The sequence below is a fragment of the Symphalangus syndactylus genome, chromosome 14, assembly GCF_028878055.3.
Source record: "Symphalangus syndactylus isolate Jambi chromosome 14, NHGRI_mSymSyn1-v2.1_pri, whole genome shotgun sequence".
NCBI lineage: Eukaryota > Metazoa > Chordata > Mammalia > Primates > Hylobatidae > Symphalangus > Symphalangus syndactylus.
Genome location: NC_072436.2, coordinates 41,832,616 through 41,857,081, shown reverse-complemented (window position 1 = coordinate 41,857,081; position 24,466 = coordinate 41,832,616). Strand labels below are relative to the sequence as shown.

At 37.5% G+C, this 24,466-nt stretch overlaps 1 protein-coding gene across 1 annotated transcript in view; it reads right to left on the bottom strand.

Moving 5' to 3' along the window:
• LOC129461778 (ankyrin repeat domain-containing protein 36B-like) overlaps nt 1–24,466 on the bottom strand; it is a 107,551-nt gene that overhangs the window by 75,454 nt on the left and 7,631 nt on the right. The window contains 3 exon segments of the mRNA XM_063616643.1: nt 16,590–16,657; nt 19,111–19,248; nt 20,653–20,759. Of these exon segments, the coding sequence (XP_063472713.1) occupies nt 16,590–16,657; nt 19,111–19,248; nt 20,653–20,759 (313 nt within the window).

The following is a 24,466-nucleotide window of genomic DNA, read 5'->3' as shown; positions in this document are numbered from 1 at the left end:
TTTTTAGTACTTAAGATATACATTCTTTTATTTGTTTCTAAAGCTAGTTTGATATAATATACCATAGGGGTCTCTCAGGTCCTTTCATGAAATAACTACCTCAGCAAACACAGCTTTCCTAAAGAAAAAAAAAAACACTTTTTCTAGATTAAGCTGCATCCCAATATGCTAACTCATGTGAATGAAGCACATATCATTGACGTGCAAAACTTCTAGGGAGGAGAAATGAGACCCTGTGAGTCACCCTCATCCTTCTAACTTCCGCTTTCCACTAAGTGACTCCCCACAAGTCTCCTCATCAGAAACCTCCAAATTACCTAGCTAGCTGCTTTCTTTGTTTACACCTGCCCAATTTGACATACACTCTTTTTCGTTCATAAATCTAATATCCATATTGGTGGACTTCATTCTTTGCCCTCCACATTCATTTCTTCATTATTCTCACCACTGCTGTATTGTGACATCTGTACAATCCCATTCTGACACATGTGAAGATAAGGTTTTGCTTTATTAAAATGTTAAATGTATCAGACACTTGACTAACGTGTACAAATTCCTTCTTCACAAAAGCAGCCCCATGGCCTCCTCTCTCCCATAGACACTCTGTTTCACAGCTGTTCTTCTCTCACATCGGTTTGAGTATCTATCGTCTCTCATTTTGTCTCTATGCTTTCACCTCATATTATGAGTTATTATCATAGGCTCAGCAGCCTATCTTACCTGTTTTCCTCTCCAGGAGACAGTACTCTGTAGTTAATTAGAATCTTCCAGGATATGAACACTTTCATGTACACAAGACTTTGTGGAGCTGTTTTATGTTTAACTACGCATAAAACCACTATGTCTATGCCTTCCAGAGAAACGGGCTCTGAAATGTTACTGAACATAACCTATTTAAAAACTTCTTTAACTACAATGACACTGCCTCTCCTCAATGCACCAACATCTTCAGAAATAACTTGTGAAGACTTGAAAACATGTCAGTAATTGACATGAAAATTGAAGAATGATGTAATTTTTTGCAGGTATAAATAAGACAAGCTGAGATCCTTACTAGATCCAAGAAGAGCCGAGTGCCATGAGACAGGAAATAAATATGGAACAGAAATATTTTCATTTGTAATGAAAATTATTCTATTTACAGTTTTCAGAGGAGAAAAAATATACACACACACACACACGCGCTCACACACAAAAACCAGAGCAATACGGCTTTACAGGGTGTTTTTTCTTCAAGGGCCTATTTGTCATTTGACATCCGGGAACACTCTATAGGGATCAACAAAGGGGTTCTAAATTGTGACCTGAGTAGTTTAGAGTTTAACATTCATGAGGGGGAGCTGAGAGGACAAAACACTTTGACCATTAGCCATTTCCTCTCCTTACTGTTATTCTCTGAAAAGCACACGCTGGATTTTCTCAGGGTCATGACATGTCAAAAAGACATGCTTTAAGGGGGAAACAGTTGCAATCAACAAGGCCATGGGAGAGATACAGCTATGCTTGCTAGGATTTCCAATACTTCTGTTTCATTTCTAATATAGTACAAATCAATAAAAGCTACCACGTAAGCATATCCATGCTGGTATGTCATCATATTTATGTCCATATAGTATCAGCATGAAGAGAGCATAATTAAATATGCTGCAGTCATCACATGGCATATCACGAGATCATACAATAAATCAAATACCTCACTGGGTCAACGTGGATAGATCTCAAATACATCACTGATTTTACAAAGACCAAGTTGCAGTCATTGTGTGCACTGTCTGAACTTTTCTACAAGGTTTTAATACACAAAATCAAGTTCTACATGTTATCTATGAATGTGCACATATGTTGTAAGAGGTTTTTAATGTGCATTTGGGTGACTTATTTTTCGTTTTTTAAAAAAAATTTAATTCAAGTTCTTGGTTACATGTTGTCTATAAGTTTTAGTAGTATAGAAAACCCTAAGACCATAACAGCTCAGAATGACTGTCTTAAAAGGCTGTGTCTACCAAAGAGTCAGGAAAGCATGACTACTTACTTTCTTCATTTTTAAAACTCAGAGGTACCAAACGCACACTCCCAAATAAAACTGCACACAAGTTATTTAGTTTAATTAGATCCCATTTGTCAATTTTGGCTTTCGTTGCCATTGCTTTTGGTGTTTTAGTCATGAAGTATTTGCCCATGCCTATGTCCTGAATGGTATTGCCTAGGTTTTCATCCAGGGTTTTTGGACATTTAGAACTTACTTTTAAGTCTTTAATGCATCTTGAGTTAATTTTTGTACAAGCTGTAAGGAAAGGGTCCAGTTTCAGTTTCCTGCATAAGGCTAGCCAGTTTTCCCAACACCATTTACTAAATAGGGAATCCTTTCCCCATTGCTTTTGTCAGGTTTTTCAAAGATAAGATGGTGTAGATGTATGGCATTATTTCTGAGGCCTCTGTTCTGTTCTATTGGTCTATATATCTCTTTTGGTACCAGTACCATGCTGTTTTCATTACTGTAGCCTTGTAGTATAGTTTGAAGTCAGGTAGCATGATGCCTCCAGCTTTGTTCTTTTTGCTTAGGATTGTCTTGGCTATATGGGCTCTTTTTTTGGTTCCATATGAAATTTCCAGTAGTTTTTTCTAATTCTGTGAAGAAAGTCCATGGTAGTCTACAGCATTGAACCTATAAATTACTTTGGGCAGTATGGCCATTTTCATGATATCGATTCTTCTATGCCAAAAAATAATGAATACAGCTACCTGGATGCTCTCCAAATCCAATCCTTTTGGGATTTTATGAAAGCTTCATTACATAGGCATGACTGATTAATTGAACATTTAGCCCCTCTCACATCCCAGGAGGTGAGGGGTGGGGCTGGAAGTCCCAACCCTCTAATCACACCCTGATCTCTCTGATGATGAGCCCCACCCTGAAGCCATCTGGAGGCTGCCTGCCATAAGTCAATCATTAGCATACAAATGATATCATGTTGGAAATTCTGAGGATTTTAGGAGTTGTATGACAGAAAATGTGGTTGAAGACCAAATATATATTCCATAATATGACATTGGTGGTTTTATTGACTGCAGATTCAGTTACCCATGGTCAACTATGGTCCATAAACAAAATTCCAGATGTATATACATCATAAGGTTTAAATTCCATAAGATTCTGAGTAGTATGACAAAATTTGAGCCATTACATCCCAGTCTGCCCAAGATGTGAATCGTCCCTTTGTCAAGTGCATACACATTATATATGATACCTGCTCATTAGTCATTGACATAATCTGTTCCCAACATCCAACCAACAATATCATCATGGCTCACGGATCCAAGATCACGTGAAGCAAATGACCTTCTTTCTGACATATAGTCAAATAGAAGGTCAATAGTAGCCTAAGACTACACGGCAATGCCTACTGCATTTGCCTCACTTATCACATAGCCATTTTATCATCTCACATCAGTGCAGAAAGTAGGGTGACTATAGTACATGATATTTTGTGAGCTCACATTCACATAACTTTTATTACAGTATATTGTTACAATTGATCTACTTTACCATTAGATATTATTAATCTCTTATTGTGCCTAATTTATGCATTAAATTTTATTATAGATATATATGTATTTTTAAAAATTATTGTACACATAGAGTTCAGCACTATTCATGTTTTCAGGCATTCACTAAGGGTCTTGAAATGTATCCCCCATGTATAAGAGGAAATTACTGTACTTATTTTGTTGAAACACAACAGTTTCTCCACCTCTTCAGTTTAAACTATTCAGGATGAAGCACTCCAATACAAAAAATCTAGGTCTATGAAAACTGTACTCTATTTTATGGCAAAACACAGCATACAGACCAAGGTCAAGGATCCCTGCAAAGACTTTTCAGCTGCCAGTGCAGAAGAGCCTAAGAGAGATCAGTGTCCTTACTCTCACTAATCCTCTCCTAGGGAAGATTCTGGTAAGTTTGCTTAGTTCTAGCTATTCATTCACCCTATGTAGGGCACAAACAATGCTTAAATTCAGCTTTCATTTTAGCTCCTTCAAAAAAACACACACAGAGGAAATAGCACTCCCTTAAAAGCTTATCCAATCTGAGTCTTGTCTCCTTGTCAGAGAGAAGCTTATAAAGAAACACTGGAGAGGTATGGTAAGTTGCCAGGGAGGACTTTCTAATATATAAAATATATATAAAGGAACCATAAACTCACTGGAGCTACCAAGATGTGCCAACAGTTGTCCCACTACCTAGTGGGAAAAACAACAACAACAACAACAACAAATCTTTGTCACTTTAGGTAAACAAGAATAGTATGACTCTCTTGTCATTTTTCATGACAGAGAAACTAGTTATAAGTGAGTCATGTTATAATAATATAGACTGTTTTCAAACTGATCCCTCAAAGAAAGAAGGTCAATAAGAAACATTTGTATGCCTATGGTATTCACTAGCTGGTCTTATTTCCAACTGCAAGGTAAATAGGAAAGACTTTCTGACTCCAGTTTTATAAAGTACAGCCTCTTGAGATTGTCCCTTTCCACTTCTAGTCTACCTGGACCCATCTCACAGAGAAGGATGATCCAGTTAGTGCTGTGTAGTACACAGCATGAAGTCATTTTCCTCAACCCTCCCTATTATGTGGCAAATGTCTATATAAATTATGCTTTTTCAACATGTAAACATATGCATTAAATCCTACATTAATAAACTAAAAGCAAAAAAGCACAATGGATAGCTTAATTGAATACATTCAATTATCCTGGAAATTTATGTTTTGTAATATTGAAGATATCCACTATATTATCCTTAATATATGACTATGCTGGACATATCAAAACTATGGAGACAGCAAAAATATTAGTAGTTGACAGGGGTTAGTTGGAAGGGAGGAATAAAAAAAGAGAAACGAATTTCAGGGCAGCGAAAAGTATTCTAACGGCAGGTACATCTATTATACATTTGTCCAACTATATAGAAGGTACAATACCAAGAGGGAACTTAAATATAAACTATGGACTTTGGGTGATTATTATGATCCAGCAATGTAAGCTTCCCAGTTGTAACAAATGTATCACTCAGGTGGGAGATATTGATAATGGGGGGACCTATGCATGTGAGGGGGGATGGCATATATGAAAAATCTCTTTAGGTTTCTATTTGGGCGGGTGGAGCCAAGATGGCGGAATAGGAACAGCTCCGGTCTCCAGCTCCCAGCCCCAGCGACACAGAAGACTGGTGATTTCTGCATTTCTGCTTGAGGTACCGGTTTCATCTCACTAGGGAGTGCCTAACAGTGGGTGCAGGACAGTCAGTGAAGCGCACTGTGCGTGAGCCGAAGCAGGGCGAGGCATTGCCTCACTCGGGAAGTGCAAGGGGTCAGGGAGTTCCCTTTCCTAGCCAAAGAAAGGGGAAACAGACGGCACCTGGAATATCGGGTCAGTCCCATCCTAATACTGCGCTTTTCCAACGGGCCTGGAAAACGGCACACTAGGAGATTGTGTCCCGCACCTGGCTCGGAGGGTGCTAAGCCCACGGAGTCTCGCTGATTGCTAGCACAGCAGTCTGAGATCACGCTGCAAGGCGGCAGCGAGGCTGGGGGAGGGGCGCCCGCCATTGCCCAGGCTTGCTTAGGTAAACAAAGCAGCCAGGAAGCTCGAACTGGGTGGAGCCCACCACAGCTCAAGGAGGCCTGCCTGCCTCTGTAGGCTCCACCTCTGGGGGCAGGGCACAGACAGACAAAAACCCAGCAAGAACCTCCACAGACTTAAATGTCCCTGTCTGACTGACAGCTTTTTTTTTTTTGAGACGGAGTCTCGCTCTGTCGCCCAGGCTGGAGTGCAGTGGCGCGATCTCGGCTCACTGCAAGCTCCGCCTCCTGGGTTCACGCCATTCTCCTGCCTCAGCCTCTCCGAGTAGCTGGGACTACAGGCGCCCGCTACCACGCCCGGCTAATTTTTTTTGTATTTTTAGTAGAGACGGGGTTTCACCGTGGTCTCGATCTCCTGACCTCCTGATCCACCCGCCTCAGCCTCCCAAAGTGCTGGGATTACAAGCATGAGCCACCGCGCCCGGCCTGACAGCTTTGAAGAGAGTAGTGGTTCTCCCAGCACGCAGCTGGAGATCTGAGAACGGACAGACTGCCTCCTAAAGTGGGTCCCTCACCCCTGAGCAGCCTAACTGGGAGGCACCCCCCCAGTAGGGACAGACTGACACCTCATTCAACCGGGTACTCCTCTGAGACAAAACTTTCAGAGGAACTATCAGACAGCTGAATTTGTGGTCTCACGAAAATCTGCTGTTCTGCAGCCACCGCTGCTGACACCCAGCCAAACAGGGTCTGGAGTGGACCTCTAGTAAACTCCAACAGACCTGCAGCTGAGGGTCCTGTCTGGTAGAAGGAAAACTAACAAACAGAAAGGACATCCACACCAAAAATCCATCTGTACATCACCATCATCAAAGACAAAAAGTAGATAAAACCACAAAGATGGGGAAAAAACAGATCAAAAAAACTGGAAACTCTAAAAAACAGAGCACCTCTCCTCCTCCAAAGGAACGCAGTTCCTCACCAGCAACGGAACAAAGCTGGATGGAGGATGACTTTGATGAGTTTAGAGAAGAAGGCTTCAGACGATCAAACTACTCTGAGCTACGAGAGGAAATTCAAAACAATAGCAAAGAAGTTAAAAACTTTGAAAAAAAATTAGAAGAATGGATAACTAGAATAACCAATGGAGAGAAGGGCTTCAAGGAGCTGATGGAGCTGAAAGCCAAGTTTCGAGAACTACGCAAAGATTGCAGAAGCCTCAGTAGCAGATGCGATCAACTGGAAGAAAGGGTATCGCTGATGGAAGATGAAATGAATGAAATGAAGAGAGAAGGAAAGTTTAGAGAAAAAAGAATAAAAAGAAATAAACAAAGCCTCCAAGAAATTTGGGACTATGTGAAAAGACCAAACCTACGTCTGATTGGTGTACCTGAAAATGATGGGGAGAATGGAACCAAGTTGGAAAACACTCTGCAAGATATTATCCAGGAGAACTTCCCCAATCTAGCAAGGCAGGCCAGCATTCAGATTCAGGAAATACAGAGAACGCCACAAAGATACTCCTCGAGAAGGGCAACTCCAAGACACATAATTGTCAGATTCACCAAAGTGGAAATGAAGGAAAAAATGTTAAGGGCAGCCAGAGAGAAAGGTCGGGTTACCCACAAAGGGAAGCCCATCAGACTAACAGCTGATCTCTCAGCAGAAACTCTACAAGCCAGAAGAGAGTGGGGGCCGATATTCAACATTCTTAAAGAAAAGAATTTTCAACCCAGAATTTCCTATCCCGCCAAACTAAGCTTCATAAGTGAAGGAGAAATAAAATACTTTATAGACAAGCAAACGCTGAGTGATTTTGTCACCACCAGGCCTGCCCTAAAAGAGCTCCTGAAGGAAGCACTAAACATGGAAAGGAACAACCGGTACCAGCCACTGCAAAAACATGCCAAACTGTAAAGACCATCAAGGCTAGGAAGAAACTATAGCATCTAATGAGCAAAATAACCAACTAACATCATAATGACAGGATCAGATTCACACATAACAATATTAACGTTAAATGTAAATGGGCTAAATGCTCCAATCAAAAGACACAGACTGGCAAACTGGATAAGGAGTCAGGACCCATCAGTGTGCTGTATTCAGGAAACCCATCTCACGTGCAGAGACACACATAGACTCAAAATAAAGGGATGGAGGAAGATCTATCAAGCAACTGGAAAACAAAAAAAGGCAGGGGTTGCAATCCTAGTCTCTGATAAAATAGACTTTAAACCAACAAAGATCAAAAGAGACAAAGAAGGCCATTACATAATGGTAAAAGGATCAATTCAACAAGAAGAGCTAACTATCCTAAATATATATGCACCCAACACAGGAGCACCCAGATACATAAAGCAAGTCCTCAGTGACCTACAAAGGGACTTAAACTCCCATACAATAATAATGGGAGATTTTAACACCCCACTGTCAGCATTAGACAGATCAACGAGACAGAAAGTTAACAAGGATATCCAGGAATTGAACTCAGCTCTACATAAAGTGGACCTAATAGACATCTACAGAACTCTCCACCTCAAATCAACAGAATATACATTTTTTTCAGCACCACACCACACCTATTCCAAAATTGACCACATAGTTGGAAGTAAAGCTCTCCTCAGCAAATGTAAAACAACAGAAATTATAACAAACTGTCTCTCAGACCACAGTGCAATCAAACTAGAACTCAGGATTAAGAAACTCAGTCAAAACCGCTCAACTACATGGAAACTGAACAACCTGCTCCTGAATGACTATTGGGTACATAATGAAATGAAGGCAGAAATAAAGATGTTCTTTGAAACCAATGAGAACAAAGACACAACATACCAGAATCTCTGGGACACGTTCAAAGCAGTGTGTAGAGGGAAATTTATAGCACTAAAGGCCCACAAGAGAAAGCAGGAAAGATCCAAAATTGACACCCTAACATCACAATTAAAAGAACTAGAAAAGCAAGAGCAAACACATTCAGAAGCTAGCAGAAGGCTAGAAATAACTAAAATCAGAGCAGAACTGAAGGAAATAGAGACACAAAAAACCCTTCAAAAAATTAATGAATCCAGGAACTGGTTTTTTGAAAAGATCAACAAAATTGATGGACCGCTAGCAAGACTAATAAAGAAGAAAAGAGAGAAGAATCAAATAGATGCAATAAAAAACGAAAAAGGGGATATCACCACCGATCCCACAGAAATACAATCTACCATCAGAGAATACTACAAACACCTCTATGCAAATAAACTAGAAAATCTAGAAGAAATGGATAAATTCCTCGGCAAATACACCCTCCCAAGACTAAACCAGGAAGAAGTTGAATCTCTGAATAGACCAATAACAGGTTCTGAAATTGTGGCAATAATCAATAGCTTACCAACCAAAAAGAGTCCAGGACCTGATGGATTCAGAGCTGAATTCTACCAGAGGTACAAGGAGGAACTGGTACCATTCCTTCTGAAACTATTCCAATCGATAGAAAAAGAGGGAATCCTCCCTAACACATTTTACGAAGCCAGCATCGTCCTGATACCAAAACCTGGCAGAGACTTAACCAAAAAAGAGAATTTCAGACCAATATCCTTGATGAACATTGATGCAAAAATCCTCAATAAAATACTGGCAAACCGAATCCAGCAGCACATCAAAAAGCTTATCCACCATGATCAAGTGGGCTTCATCCCTGGGATGCAAGGCTGGTTCAACATACGCAAATCAATAAATGTAATCCAGCATATAAACAGAACCAAAGACAAAAACCACATGATTATCTCAATAGATGCAGAAAAGGCCTTTGACAAAATTCAACAACCCTTCATGCTAAAAACTCTCAATAAATTAGGTATTGATGGGACGTATCTCAAAATAATAAGAGCTATCTACGACAAACCCACAGCCAATATCATACTGAATGGGCAAAAACTGGAAGCATTCCCTCTGAAAACTGGCACAAGGCAGGGATGCCCTCTCTCTCCGCTCCTATTCAACATAGTGCTGGAAGTTCTGGCCAGAGCAATCAGGCAGGAGAAGGAAATAAAGGGTATTCAATTAGGAAAAGAGGAAGTCAAATTGTCCCTGTTTGCAGATGATATGATTGTATATCTAGAAAACCCCATTGTCTCAGCCCAAAATCTCCTTAAGCTGATTAGCAACTTCAGCAAAGTCTCAGGATACAAAATTAATGTACAAAAATCACAAGCATTCTTGTACACCAACAACAGACAAACAGAGAGCCAAATCATGAGTGAACTCCCATTCACAATTGCTTCAAAGAGAATAAAATACCTAGGAATCCAACTTACAAGGGATGTGAAGGACCTCTTCAAGGAGAACTACAAACCACTGCTCAATGAAATAAAAGAGGATACAAACAAATGGAAGAACATTCCATGCTCATGGGTTGGAAGAATCAATATCGTGAAAATGGCCATACTGCCCAAGGTAATTTATAGATTCAATGCCATCCCCATCAAGCTACCAGTGACTTTCTTCACAGAATTGGAAAAAACTACTTTAAAGTTCATATGGAACCAAAAAAGAGCCCGCATCGCCAAGTCAATCCTAAGCCAAAAGAACAAAGCTGGAGGCATCACGCTACCTGACTTTAAACTATACTACAAGGCTACAGTAGCCAAAACAGCATGGTACTGGTACCACAACAGAGACATAGATCAATGGAACAGAACAGAGCCCTCAGAAATGATGCCGCATAGCTACAACTATCTGATCTTTGACAAACCTGACAAAAACAAGAAATGGGGAAAGGATTCCCTATTTAATAAATGGTGCTGGGAAAACTGGCTAGCCATATGTAGAAAGCTGCAACTGGATCCCTTCCTTACACCTTATACAAAAATTAATTCAAGATGGATTAAAGACTTATATGTTAGACCTAAAACCATTAAAATCCTACAAGAAAACCTAGGCAATACCATTCAGGACATAGGCGTGGGCAAGGACTTCATGTCTAAAACACCAAAAGCAATGGCAACAAAAGCCAAAATCGACAAATGGGATCTCATTAAACTAAAGAGCTTCTGCACAGCAAAAGAAACTATCATCAGAGTGAACAGGCAACCTACAGAATGGGAGAAAATTTTTGCAACCTACTCATCTGACAAAGGGCTAATATCCAGAATCTACAATGAACTCAAACAAATTTACAAGAAAAAAACAAACAACCCCATCAAAAAGTGGGCAGAGGACATGAACAGACACTTCTCAAAAGAAGACATTTATGCAGCCAAAAAACACATGAAGAAATGCTCCTCATCACTGGCCATCAGAGAAATGCAAATCAAAACCACAGTGAGATACCATCTCACACCAGTTAGAATGGCCATCATTAAAAAATCTGGAAACAACAGGTGCTGGAGAGGATGTGGAGAAATAGGAACACTTTTACACTGTTGGTGGGACTGTAAACTAGTTCAACCATTGTGGAAGTCAGTGTGGCGATTCCTCAGGGATCTAGAACTAGAAATACCATTTGACCCAGCCATCCCATTACTGGGTATATACTCAAAGGACTATAAATCATGCTGCTATAAAGACACATGCACACGTATGTTTATTGCGGCACTATTCACAATAGCAAAGAGTTGGAACCAACCCAAATGTCCAACAACGATAGACTGGATTAAGAAAATGTGGCACATATACACCATGGAATACTATGCAGCCATAAAAAATGATGAGTTCGTGTCCTTTGTAGAGACATGGATGAAACTGGAAACCATCATTCTCAGTAAACTATCGCAAGGACAAAAAACCAAACACCGCATGTTCTCACTCATAGGTGGGAATTGAACAATGAGAACTCATGGACACAGGAAGGGGAACATCACACTCCGGGGACTGTTGTGGGGTGGGGGGAGGGGAGAGGGACAGCATTAGGAGATACACCTAATGCTAAATGACGAGTTAATGGGTGCAGGAAATCAACATGGCACATGGATACATATGTAACAAACCTGCACATTGTGCGCATGTACCCTAAAACCCTAAAGTATAATAAAAAAAAAAAAAATCTCTTTAGGTTCTTTTCAATATTGCTGAGAATATAAAACTGCTCTTAAAATAAAGTTATTAATTTTTTAAAAAGATTTTCACTGAATCTTCTATTACTAATATATTGCTATAATATATTGCCATATATTATAGCAAGATGTACTCAATTTGAAACACAATATGAATATTCTCTCCAGAATTATAGTATATAAAAGTAAATAAAGCAAATAACTGTACTAACAGACAAGAAAATAACTGATGATTGATTTTTTAAATTTCATAATTATAAACAGAAATTTAACAAAATATAAAACAAAACTGAACCATCTATATAATTAAAATGAAACAAATTTATTTTAATTTTAAATCAGAAATCGTTACTTATTTTATCTAATCATTTTACTGAAAGGTTAATCGAATAAGAACAGATTATAATTACCTAATATTACCATAGTAACTTCTGTAGAGAAACCTGTTAAATATTCACCAAAATTCCAAAATCTAACAGCACAGAAACTTAATATTTCATATTAAGTTGCAACTGACACAAATGAAATAAGCACCATGCCATGTTATATCACCATGTTATTCACTATTAAATAGAATTTTTAAGACACTAAAATTAAGTTGGGGCTGTAACTGCTGTGAAGAAAATAATTCATATAACAGTCATAAGACTGTCATTCTTAGAAAGGCCTACATGCAAAACTGGCCCTTCGCTGGTGTTTGGAAATTTGCATTTTAAAGGTTTGTCACCATTTCCTGAGAAAAGTAGCTCACTGTACCTAAACTGTTTGCATAAACACTGTGGTTGACTCTTAACGGCTGCTTTTCTTCTGGAAGTGTGGAATTTTTGTATATGTGTGAGAGAGAATGCCTATGTAACTAGCTTCCATAAAAACCTTGGATACTGTGTAAGTCTCTAGTCAGACTCATATTGGTAGACAATACTGCCCATGTGCTGTCAAAATTCAAAGCTACAGGAATTCAGCATATCCTGGTAACTCCATAGGAGAGGGCTCCTGGAAGCTTGTGCCTGGCTTCCCCAAGACTTGCCACAGGCCCCTTTGCCCTGAGCCAATTTTACTTTGTATTCTTTCACTGTAACAAATCAAAGCCCAGAGTAGGACTGTTTGCTGAGTCCTTACAAGTGAATCACCAAACACAGAGGTGGTCTTGGGAAACCCTGACATAATGGCATTATATGAAATTAGTTTTCTTTAAGGTGATGTGACCTGTGACTACAATCAGAAGGCTGTTTATAGAATACCTTTCCCTAATCTGTTTTCCTTAACAGTTGCCTTTGAGATTCCTGTATTTCTGCATGAATAAATCCATAAAGGAATAGAAATAATTATGCCAAAAAAAATGAAAAACAAGCAGCAATCCTATTTAACCAGAATAAAAAATTGAGAATATGGATGATTAAAAATATACCCCATAGTATGAAAGCTTCTAGAAGAGAAACAAAAAGATCACAGCCAATTGTCTTCAACTCACCAAGGTTTCTTTTATAATAATTGGGGATCAGGCCAGGTGCAATGACACGCACCTGTAGTCCCAACTACTCCAATGGCTGAGGCAGGAAGATTGCTTGAGATCAAAAGTTTGAGGTTGCAGTGGAGATTGTGCCTGTGAATAACCATTGCACTCCAGCCTGGGAAACAGAGTGAGACCCTGTCTCTAAAATGTATTAGTAGGCTGGGGGCGGTGGCTCATGCCTGTAATCCAAACACTTTGGGAGGCTGGGGCGGGTGGATCACAAGGTCAGGAGATGGAGACCATCCTGGCTAACACGGTGAAACCCCATCTCTACTAAAAATATAAAAATTAGCTGGTCGTGGTGGTGCACGCCTGTAGTCCCAGCTACTTGGGAGGCTGAGGCAGGAGAAGGGCTTGAACCCAGGAGGCAGAGGTTGCAGTGAGCCGAGATCACGCCACTGCACTCCAGCCTGGGCAACAGAGCGAGACTCAGTCTCAAAAAATATATATACTAATAAAAACATACGTAAAATAATTTGCATCATTCAGGTCATTGTGATAATTATAGAAATATATGTAGCCATTGGATATAATACTGTACTATCGATCATAGAGATCATTTAATTTGTTTCTAATCTTTTTTCTTAAGTTCTTATAAAACTAAAAATATCTATTAAAACTAAAAATCATCTGTTAAAGGCAGTTCTTCAGAGAACAGGTCAAAAAGTCAAAAACTGCATTTAAAATGTAGGATGAGTTATCCACTTCTTCTCCCAAACAGTGGGTTTTTATTATTAAGGGCCAATAGGACTTTAAACTCCTTTTGGGGAATAAAGGAAGTTATGGACCAGCACGATGCCTCATGACTATAATTCCAGCACTTTGGGAGGCTGAGGCAGGAGGATCACTTGAAGCCAAAAGTTTGAGACTGGCCTGGGCAACAGAGAGAGACCCTTGTCTCTAAAAAATAAAAAATAAAAAAGTTAGCTTGGTGTGGTGGCATATGCCTGTAGCAGTCTCAGCGACTTAGGAGGCTGAAGGAAGAGGACCACTTGAACCCAGAAGTTTGAGGCTGCAGTGAGCTATGATCACACTATTGCACTCCAGCCTGGGAAACAGCAAAAGACTCAATCTCAAAAAAAAAAAAAAATCAAGAAAGTTATATATAGATGGTTAAAGGTGTGGTAATCCAACTGACCAAATATTCCAGCTAAGTAACAGATTACCAATATTTGAAGAAATATAATACCAGAAAACTGTTTTACATTAAAACTATGTCAAGTTTGAAAATTTAAAAGACACCTTAAGTGTCATAACTTAATTTGAAAATTTAAAAGACATTTAAAGTTTGAAAATTTAAAAGAAACTTAAAATCTTAAAGGACCAGCATCACTTACACTGTCATTGTGCTAAAGATATAAAGAAGTTTAGCATTAAAGATTAATAGAATACCAGATATACTTTAGAATAGGTAGCTAATTCTCTTAAAAGAAAATCATATATAGTTGTCAAAAATACCTATGTTAGAAATGTGTTCTAATAATATTTTCTTTAGGGATGAAATTCAAAAGAAAACAGTAAAAGCAGAGATATTAGAAGAGGTCACGAAAAGGGAATTGCACTAAAACAAAGTGTCGCAGAACACAGAGACTTGGTATACTTAGCATATCACCTTATATTTTTCTCCATGACATTATATAAAAGATGTCAGCTTCTCCAAACTGCTCGTCTGTAGACTACTTCCAGTTGAAACTTGAAACTCTCGAAATGCGGCTGTGTTATGATTCCATGTTGGAGGGAGTTGGGATGTATGTGCTTTGGACAAGCTAGTTCCGGTTACTGCTGCCAGACTTTTGTTTCAGAATGCATCCAGAAGAACTTATCAGGGATTTCAGTACAAACTAAGTATTTCCACAAGGAGCAGATAAGAAGACCACAGTTTTTCTCACACATTACCCTTAGGTTTTGACAATTCTGTAAAAGTGTGGGCACATGTACTCAGAAGTCAAGACGATTTTCCCTGACCCTGTGCACGTAGCTTCTGCAGTTACAAAAGAGTTACGTAGGATCTTGGTAGATTTGTTCCTCCATATTTGGACACCAGACATACCAGTCACATCAACAGCCCACATTACACCTCAAAAATGGTTCTTTTGAAAAGGGTACCGCCAAAGAGCTTTTAAAAGTTAAATCTAATTGGTTTTTTAGTAATCTTACTTGTTAGAATTGATACTCCCTCCTTAAAATTCTCACATTTTTTATTTTTGCCACATCACTTCCTCTGACTCCTCTCCTACCTTTCTCTAGCCACTGCTCATTCTTCTTTACCAACTCTTTTTTTTTCTGGGGGCGGGAGGGAATGTTGACATTCCCAGGGTTTTGTCACTGGATGCCTCCTCATTCTACATCTGCATCATGGACAGCTCATTGAGATTGATGACTTTGCCTAATAATTATAATAACATCATTCTACGTCTGCATCTCCAACCTCAGAGTTGGAGGGAAGGGAAGTTTTTCTTCCCTGTTGACCAGCTGTACTTCTCCATTCAGTGAACATGTCCTACTCATTTCTCATGTGCAGTATAAAGGCCAGTACACAACCTGGAAACCTATGAATGATCCAAGATTTCTCTCTCCCCACTAATGTTTTACATTCAATGTTCACTAAATCTTATTAACTGTACCTCTTTTCTGCTTCTGCTTTATATTTCTACTGCTACCAAATAAATATGTTTATATTTCCTAGATCAACATGGCCTCTTCATTGATGGTTTTCACAGGAAAAAAAGTCCCTACCAACTATTATTGTTTCTTTATAAATAAAAAATTAAGTAAAACAAATGAAGAAGGCATAAGGGCAAGAAAAAGACCAACATTTTAAAATGAGTAAATGGAGTAAATTTATTTTACCATGGATGGGTGAACACCTTACACTAGACTGATAGTAGTTCAAGCATCGAACTACAAGGAAACTACAGCTTTAACTACTGCAAAAGCTTCCATTCTCTAGCTTACTTTCTTGTACTCAGAATACAATATATAATATACATAACATACCAAATATGTATTTTCATCAGCATGGGCATTGGTAGCACTAAATCCCATGTTGTTCAAGGGCCAACTGTAATTATTGATTCATTTACTAACTGCAAAGAATTTATTTTACAAATTAAATAGAAGTTCTAATTTTATAAAAAGTCTAATTCATTATTATGTGACTATAAAAAAACATGCAATGTAATAACTTAAAAATTTGTTTTCTTATTTACACAAAAAGATCATCTAGAATATTAGGAACCATAATTAAATAATAATTTTTTTCAAACAATACTGAGATTATAAACTACCTACAATTAACTTTTTAAATAATTATAAAATCTACACTACTAAGTATTTTTTAAATGTGTGCAATTTAAACAGTGATTTTTTTAAACTGTTTTTTTGTAATCAAAACATCTTTATTCTTGTTTATCTATGGTAGTACCATCAAGAGTAATTCACTATCAGAAATCTTACCTGGATTGCTATTTGTAGAAAACTCTTCATATTTCTTTCTTTTGTATTCAGAAATTAGTTCAAAAATGCTATGTATAAAAATAAATGAAATTAATATTTTAATAGTATTATCAAAAACATTTACCAAATATACTAAATTATTAGAGTATCTGGAACAATATCAGGATGTTAATTATCCTATACACTTCTCTTCTGTAAGCTCTACAAACTTCTTAGTACCTTTCTAATTAAATAATAAAAACAGGTGAAGTACTCATGAAGTGAAGGCAATATAGCTCAGCAAACTATCTCACATCGGCTTGACATAATGAAAAGTCACCTTCCTGGCTCTTACTGGTAGGTCCTGGCTCTATAGCCAACAGGTATTTGCTCTTAAACAAGTTGCTTCTCTTAGGCACAATGTCTTCTTCTAGATTTTACTATCTTCTTTCACTAGGTTGTTATATAGGTTTAATGAAGTAGCATTTTTAACAGTCACAGAGAAATAGTAAAGCAGCGGAATTTGTTCTTGAACTTTATTGCTGAAACTATTTTGAAATCCCAAATCAAACCCAATGTGTATTTCTTCATAGGTTCTAATATTCAAATGCTTCAGTTTAAGAAAAATGTTAAGTCCTAATTTTGCTTATTGTTCTATTATTTGTGGCTTATAATTCAGGGCATCTCAACTATTTCATAATTCATAAATAAATTAATTTATGAATACATTATTTCATTAAAATAGGTAACATGATTGTTCACTATTATTGAGCTCATCAATTCCAAGGGCAGAAAACTAACAGATGTCAAGATCTGGCTTGGGCTACCACTGTTACTTCTCTACAGCCTCTAACTGAACCAGCAGATGTTTGCTAGAATGATGGTTAATCTCCATCAGTGATGTTATCTCCAACTGACATGGAAGACAAAACCCTACTTTCATTTTTTTAAAGTTCCATGAAGTAGATGAAAGTTGACATTTTCTCATTTCCAAGATACATACTTACAAAATATTTACACAACATCCCATGTGTTACTTATCTCCATTCTCAGTTTATAGATCACCTTACACAAATGTTTTTCTAGTGAAAAATCACAATTCTAATATAAGGGGCCACCCATTTCGTTTCGATTCAAACTGTGACTTAGCTAGCCAGCAAACAGTCAAATGACCTTCACGTGACTGCAAAATATGAAATGCTTCGCCATGCTAATTTTCTCCGTATTGTTCCAATTTTAGTATTTGTGCTGCCAAAGCAAGCACAAAGCCTTACTTTTACCTATAAATGCTGATAAGTCATGGATGAGGGTTAGCTCTGTTAAATCTAACTAACCAACTTGAGACTTAGATAATTCCAATGAATGGCTTCCTGTGAGGTAGAATCCGAAAATATTTTACAAACTTGAGATAGTGATGCAAGCAGCTTGAGAGATCTTCATTATTATAGAAAACAGATCACTTGAGGGGCCAACCACAAGTTGATGCCTCCTACTCTAAGGAAGGATGGCATAGAAGCTTCCACTACCTTAGAAAAGCTCTTACACTGTTTATTTAAAAAGTCTCAGGGTACAGATCTGGTAGCAATAAAGAAAAAAACTGTCATCTCTTTCTACAACATTATTTGAATATCTCTGACAGTTTAGAACTATCCCAACTAATATTTGAAGAGAAAAAAAAGGGACTCAAAAAATAACTCACCATGAAGGTCTAGAAGCCCAGGTTAAAATGTGGGCTTTACATCAGGTTTTGAGTGTGAGTGAAAGAGTCAATTTGCTCAGTGTGTATGTTGATAAAGTTAGAATATCCAGCTAACAGAGCAAGGTTCTGCTGTTTTGCAAACAATGGCTGAGCATATAAGTATGTGCAAGTGAACTAAAAAAAATAGTTGTAACTTTGAAGCCTTTTTATGGATCAACATGAAGATTGAGGGATCTCAAACAGAAAGGGCATCCTGGTGGCAAAGGTTAATCATTACCAGACTGCAAGAGTACTTTTAATGGCAAGAAAGCAGCAACAGAATCAATGAAAACGAAGCAATGATTAGAATGTCCTTTCCCCTCCTCCTTCTGACTTGTAGACACTGATTGTCTTCCTTAGACTTAGGGAACCCCTTAGGTTCTTGAAAGATTCAATGATCAGGCTATAGTAGATGGTCCCCAGTACACAGTACAAGATTTTTTGATAAACTGGACATTTTGAGACCCAAATAACTAATTAGAAAAATCAAAGATGTGAAACTACTTTATCCTATGCATAGGGGTTATACTTGAAATTTAATGTACAACATTGGAATCCCTAAGGAGAAAAGTCCTAAAAGTTCCAATATCAAGAATCCTGCACCTACTGCTACTTATCTTGCCTTTTGCTTGATTTCTGGCTAACAAAGTTGCACAACCCTCGAAAACTTAAAACTTGAAAATTTGTCACTTGAAAACTACTTGAACCAAACTATGAAATCTCACCTGATATATAAGATGCAATTGTTACAATTATTTTAAACTTCAATTTAGTGTTCACTAGCCTTTTTATGTAAAGACTTACACTCTATTCTCAGTCTCAATGGCATAATCTACTGCAGTCTTTCCATACGCATCTCGAGAAAACACATCAATATTGTGCTGCAGAAGAAGAATGGCTATATCTTTTTCTCCAAGAGTAACAGCAAGTATGAGGGCTGATCTAAAATAACAGAGAGGTAATTAAAAACTTTAATGACATTTTAAAAGCTAAGTTTATATACTTTATCAACTTACTATGTTGCCTGTCCATGTAGAATTAACCCAATTACGTGTACTAAGAAACAAGCATCTTGGGTGCTCAAGGGTTTATCTTTGCAAGTTACCACAAAGGTTAAAAGCAAGGAACAAAAAGGAAGCCTCTTGTCCCACTGTGGTATGACATAAAGTTGCTAACTTAAAGTCCTTTGATGGGCAAGAAACTATGCTCAGGCCACCTATCTACAGTAGGCAAATTTCAGTGAAAAATTATTCATTTCTTCCCTAGTCTGATACGATACATTATAATGCAAAATCAGCTAAAGGGTCAGATAAGAGCTATCTGCAGGCTTAAAACAATAATATTAATAGGAATGCTAATAGTAGTAGGCGTAGCTTCAGTTAATGATGCTGATAAGCATGTGCTAGGCATTTAAATAAACACTATATATGGAGGATAATAATATATCCTTCAAGGGTGGTTGTGTATAAGTAACATCATATATATATAAAATATATATATAGTATATTACATATTATCTATAAAATATATAATATACATTGTATATTATATATTATCTATAATATATATTATATATGATGTTACTTACATTATATTCTTACATATGTGTGTGTGTATATATATATTATATATATATGCACATACTTATATGCTCAGCCACTGTTTCCAAAACATCAGCACCTTGCTCTGTTAGCTGGACATTCTAACATTATATATATAATGTTACTTACACACAACCACCCTTGAAGGATATATTATTACCCTCCTTTTCACAGAAGAAAACATACTTGGTGATAAGTAATGTTACCAAGGTCACACATCTAGCAAGTGGGAAAGCTAGGGATTAAACCCAGTCCTGTGTGAACCTAAAGCTTGTCTTCATTAAAGTAAAGTTTTATCCATTTAAAGCTATCTTTTCTCCCTCTCCCCATATCAATTAAAAACAACATCAAAACACAGTAGAAATGAAAAACTAACATGAAACCCCTTTAGCTAACATAAGATCATACAATCAAAAGCATCGCATTATTACATTATAAATAACACCACATCATATTACAAATAACAAACATCTATCAATATACAGAGCTTTCTATATATAGAAGCCTTTTATGTGTATAATGTCTATAGAGAGAGACGAATCCTGCTATACACTGTTCTTTATGTTACTCAGTCCAAATAATTGTTTTTCTACCTAAGTGATGATCTGTGTTGATATTTCTCACTATATCCCAATGATTAAAAGTTAGTCTTCTTATTAATACAATATTTGTGATTGAGTGACCGCTACCACTCTAAAATGACACTCAGGTTTAAAAACAACACAATAAGAACTAAGGTCTGTACCTGCTAAGATAATCAATTGCATTTATATTTGCATTTTTATTTAATAAAACTTCTACCATTTTCCGTTTTCTTTGAGTCACAGCCAGCAACAAAGGTTGATACTCATTCTGTAAAACAACAGCAACAATTTATAATCACAAAACTATATTATCTATCAACTGAACTGAAAACCTTATGTAAGATCCTGCGAGCTTAAATATATACAATTGAAAGGACATAAGAGGTAGTCCCTTTCTTTTCACTCCTCGGTGCTTTTCTATGTTCTGCTCCTTCCCCTGGAAACAACCTCCTCTGCCTCACCACAAGAACTCTGGTCATCTCCAAAACTCACTTCAAACATTTCCCAGTTCCAAGAATCTTTGCTTCTGTCATAGCATTTAGCATGGCATGTTTCAAGGATTTTATTGTTTCCTGCCTGAACCAAGAGCTTCTTGAGGGCAGCAGCTGTATTTTTTTCTCTATGTCCTCAAACTCTAAGACACAGTAATAAATGTTTCAGGTATTTTTATTAATGATCTAAATTATTATCTATAGAGCAGTGTTTCTTAAACTATTAATATATTCCAAAGGATATTTACTTTACCAGGTGCTCAGGAGCACCTGACATTGTCATCTGAGATTCTGACACAATTGACAGTTCATTTGAAGCGTATCTCTTTTTAATTCGGAGAGCCGGGCTCTGAATTAATAGAGATAGGCTTCAAATGAACTTTCACTGCTTATTATTAAATAGTCCATGAGTTCTCTCTAGTAATATTTTTATCTTAGCTGTCAGAAAGCTCTGTATGAAATGTTATTCTCAATTACAATCTTAGGACCCTGATTCAAATATTTATGTAATTATAATCTTAGGACCCTGGTACATAACTCCTTTAAAAATTTATTTGTATTCTAGTTTCCATATTAATTCTTACTTTTTACATTTTAGGTAAAATATAAATCAGAAATAAAAATACAATGGCTTACCAATTAAAGCTCTAATAATGACCTATATGAATTATTTATAGCATAATGAAAGCCACTAAATTATTTGCATCTTTTATTTATTTATTTGAGATGGAGTCTTGCTCTGTCGCCCAGGCTGGAGTGCAGTGGTGCCATCTCGGCTCACTGCAACCTCCGCCTCCCGGATTCAAGCATGAGCAATTCTCCTGCCTCAGCCTCCCTAGTAGCTGGGACTACAGGCGTGTGCCACAACACCCAGTTAATTTTTTGTATTTGTAGTAGAGAGGGGGTTTCACCGTGTTAGCCAGGATGGTCTCAATCTCCTGACCTCGTGATCCACCCACCTCTGCCTCCCAAAGTGCTAGGATTACAGGCGTGAGCCACTGTGCCCAGCCAATTACTTGCATTTTTAGAAGGCAATGCTGAAGAGAAAAATATAATGTTGTCTGCAATATGCATAACCTATGCAACTATACCACAATTCAGCTTAAAAAGCTTACATGCATTCTAATGGGAAGATGATTATTTATGGTATATATAAACAAAAATAGTTTATAAAACACCATCTAAATTCAAAAGTTCAACCCGATTACCAAGGGATTTATATAAAATATAGACTCCATATTTAAACAAATATAAAATGTCTTGAAAACCTTAAAATATTTACTAAAATATATTATAAAACAGGGCTTGTAAAGTCATCCCTACAGAGGCAAGGGAGATGACCTGAGGAAGTGAAGTACCTAGGTAGGCACAGTAGCAAAATGGAGACCACATGCCTCATAGAAAGGGGCAATCTCTGCACGGCATCCTAAACGTGAGACAGGCTCAAGGGACACCAGATTGGATTCTTGAAGAGAAGCCTGGAATCCAGATCTGTGCACGAGTCTTCTAAACCTTCCATGTTGAGACCATTTATAGAGGCAAACTAAACACATCTATGGGACACATTTAGACTACAGACCTTGTATTTTTATATTTGCTATGGATATGTCTCCAAGCGATTGTATATAAAACAAGTATTTTCATGTAAAATACTTCCTTTCTTTAGTTTCAGATTTTTTTTTTTCCAAAACAGGCCCAAGAATGCAATAAAAATTGTTACTAAGACTCATAATACCCACTTTGAGCACTTTTACAACATTTATTCATTTATAATTTATGTTTAATTTTCCCAGATTGTTCACCAAATGGATAATTAGTTCATAGGACTGCTGCAACTAAATTATTAAAATAATATTATTATTCTAGTTTCTATATTGTAACCTAATTTTTTTTATTTTAGGTAAAATATAAATCAGAAATAAAAATACAATGGCTTATCAATTAAAGCTGTAATAATGACCTATATGTATTCTCTGTATTCTTACTAACTTCATGGTTTTCAGTGTTTAAAACTGCTATCCTGATTATGCCATAGTTCTATGTACTTAACTGACATACTGAGGCAGTCCGTAATAGAGCTTCAGCTTTAAAAAAAGGTTTAGAAATTTTTACTATTGTAATTGAGAGAACCCTGCTTTTTTTTTTTTTTCTTTTGTTTTTTGAGACGCAGTCTCGCTCTGTCACCCAGGCTGGAGTGCAGTGGTGCCATCTCCACTCACTGCAAGCTCCGCCTCCCAGGTTCACACCATTCTCCTGCCTCAGCCTCTCTGAGTAGCTGGGACTACAGGCGCCTGCCACCACGCCCGGCTAATTTTTTTGTATTTTTAGTAGAGACGGGGTTTCACCGTGTTAGCCAGGATGGTCTCGATCTCCTGACCTCGTGATCCGCCCGCCTCAGCCTCCCAAAGTGCTGGGATTACAGGCGTGAGCCACCATGCCTGGCCTGAGAGAACCCTGCTTTTAATAATGATGTATTGACCTAATCACCAGAATGATAACAAAGAGACTCAAAGTCCTGAAAGAGTCAGTCTCTACTTATTAAGAGTCCACAATAGCAAATTTCTAACGACCCTATGAATGGCAGCGAATAAGTGATGGTGGCAAAGAAAAGGTGTTATTCTTACGCTGATAAATACTGCAAATAATAGTCTTTTTAACTTCCCAACCACAGAGGTAGAGACAGGTAAAAGTCAGGCTAATATTATTAGAAAGGAGAAATTTAAAGGAAGCAGCATCTATCATCCAACTCTTCTAGAGATTTTTTACGTGTTTGAGATATGGGAATTTATATTACACTTATTTATTCAGTGGTTCTTAACCAGCAGCGTATCAGTGTCTCAAGACATTTTTTATTGTTGTTGTTGTTGTTGGAGACAGTGTCTTATTCTGTCGCTCTGGCTAGAGGCACCACCATGCCCAGCGTCAAGGAAATATTTTAAAACATACATGTCCAGTAATATTTAATAATAAATATTAGATTTACTGTATTAAATCTTCAGGGGCTATCCTAGACTGAGAGATTTGCTTGTAATTCCCCCAGGTTACTGTCATGCACAATTCTAACTTCGAACCAGCACAGTTGATAATCGCTTCAGTCTCATCTCTCACCCACATGGCAAATTCCCTTTATCATTTGGGATTTGGCCAAAAAGAGGAAAGAGCAAAAGATAGAGCCATTCACTGAAAACTTCATTTACTTTTCCTGGGTAGGGGTAGAGAAGAGACTAGTAAACTCAAAATCCAATTTGAATTCACTATTTATAAGCTCCTCATCTCCCACCTGCCCATCAAGACATTCTGGACTTGAGAGTAGAGTTTAGATGCTTATCTAAGTGGCTGTTTCTGCCAGAATTGAATAATATCCATTAATTATATGTTCTTCTCTCTGCTGAAGTGTGTGCCACTTCATCACCACTATTCACTGCCAACCTGGTTTCTGGTTTCCTCAGAGTCCTACCAAAATTGATCCCTAGGCAATTTTACA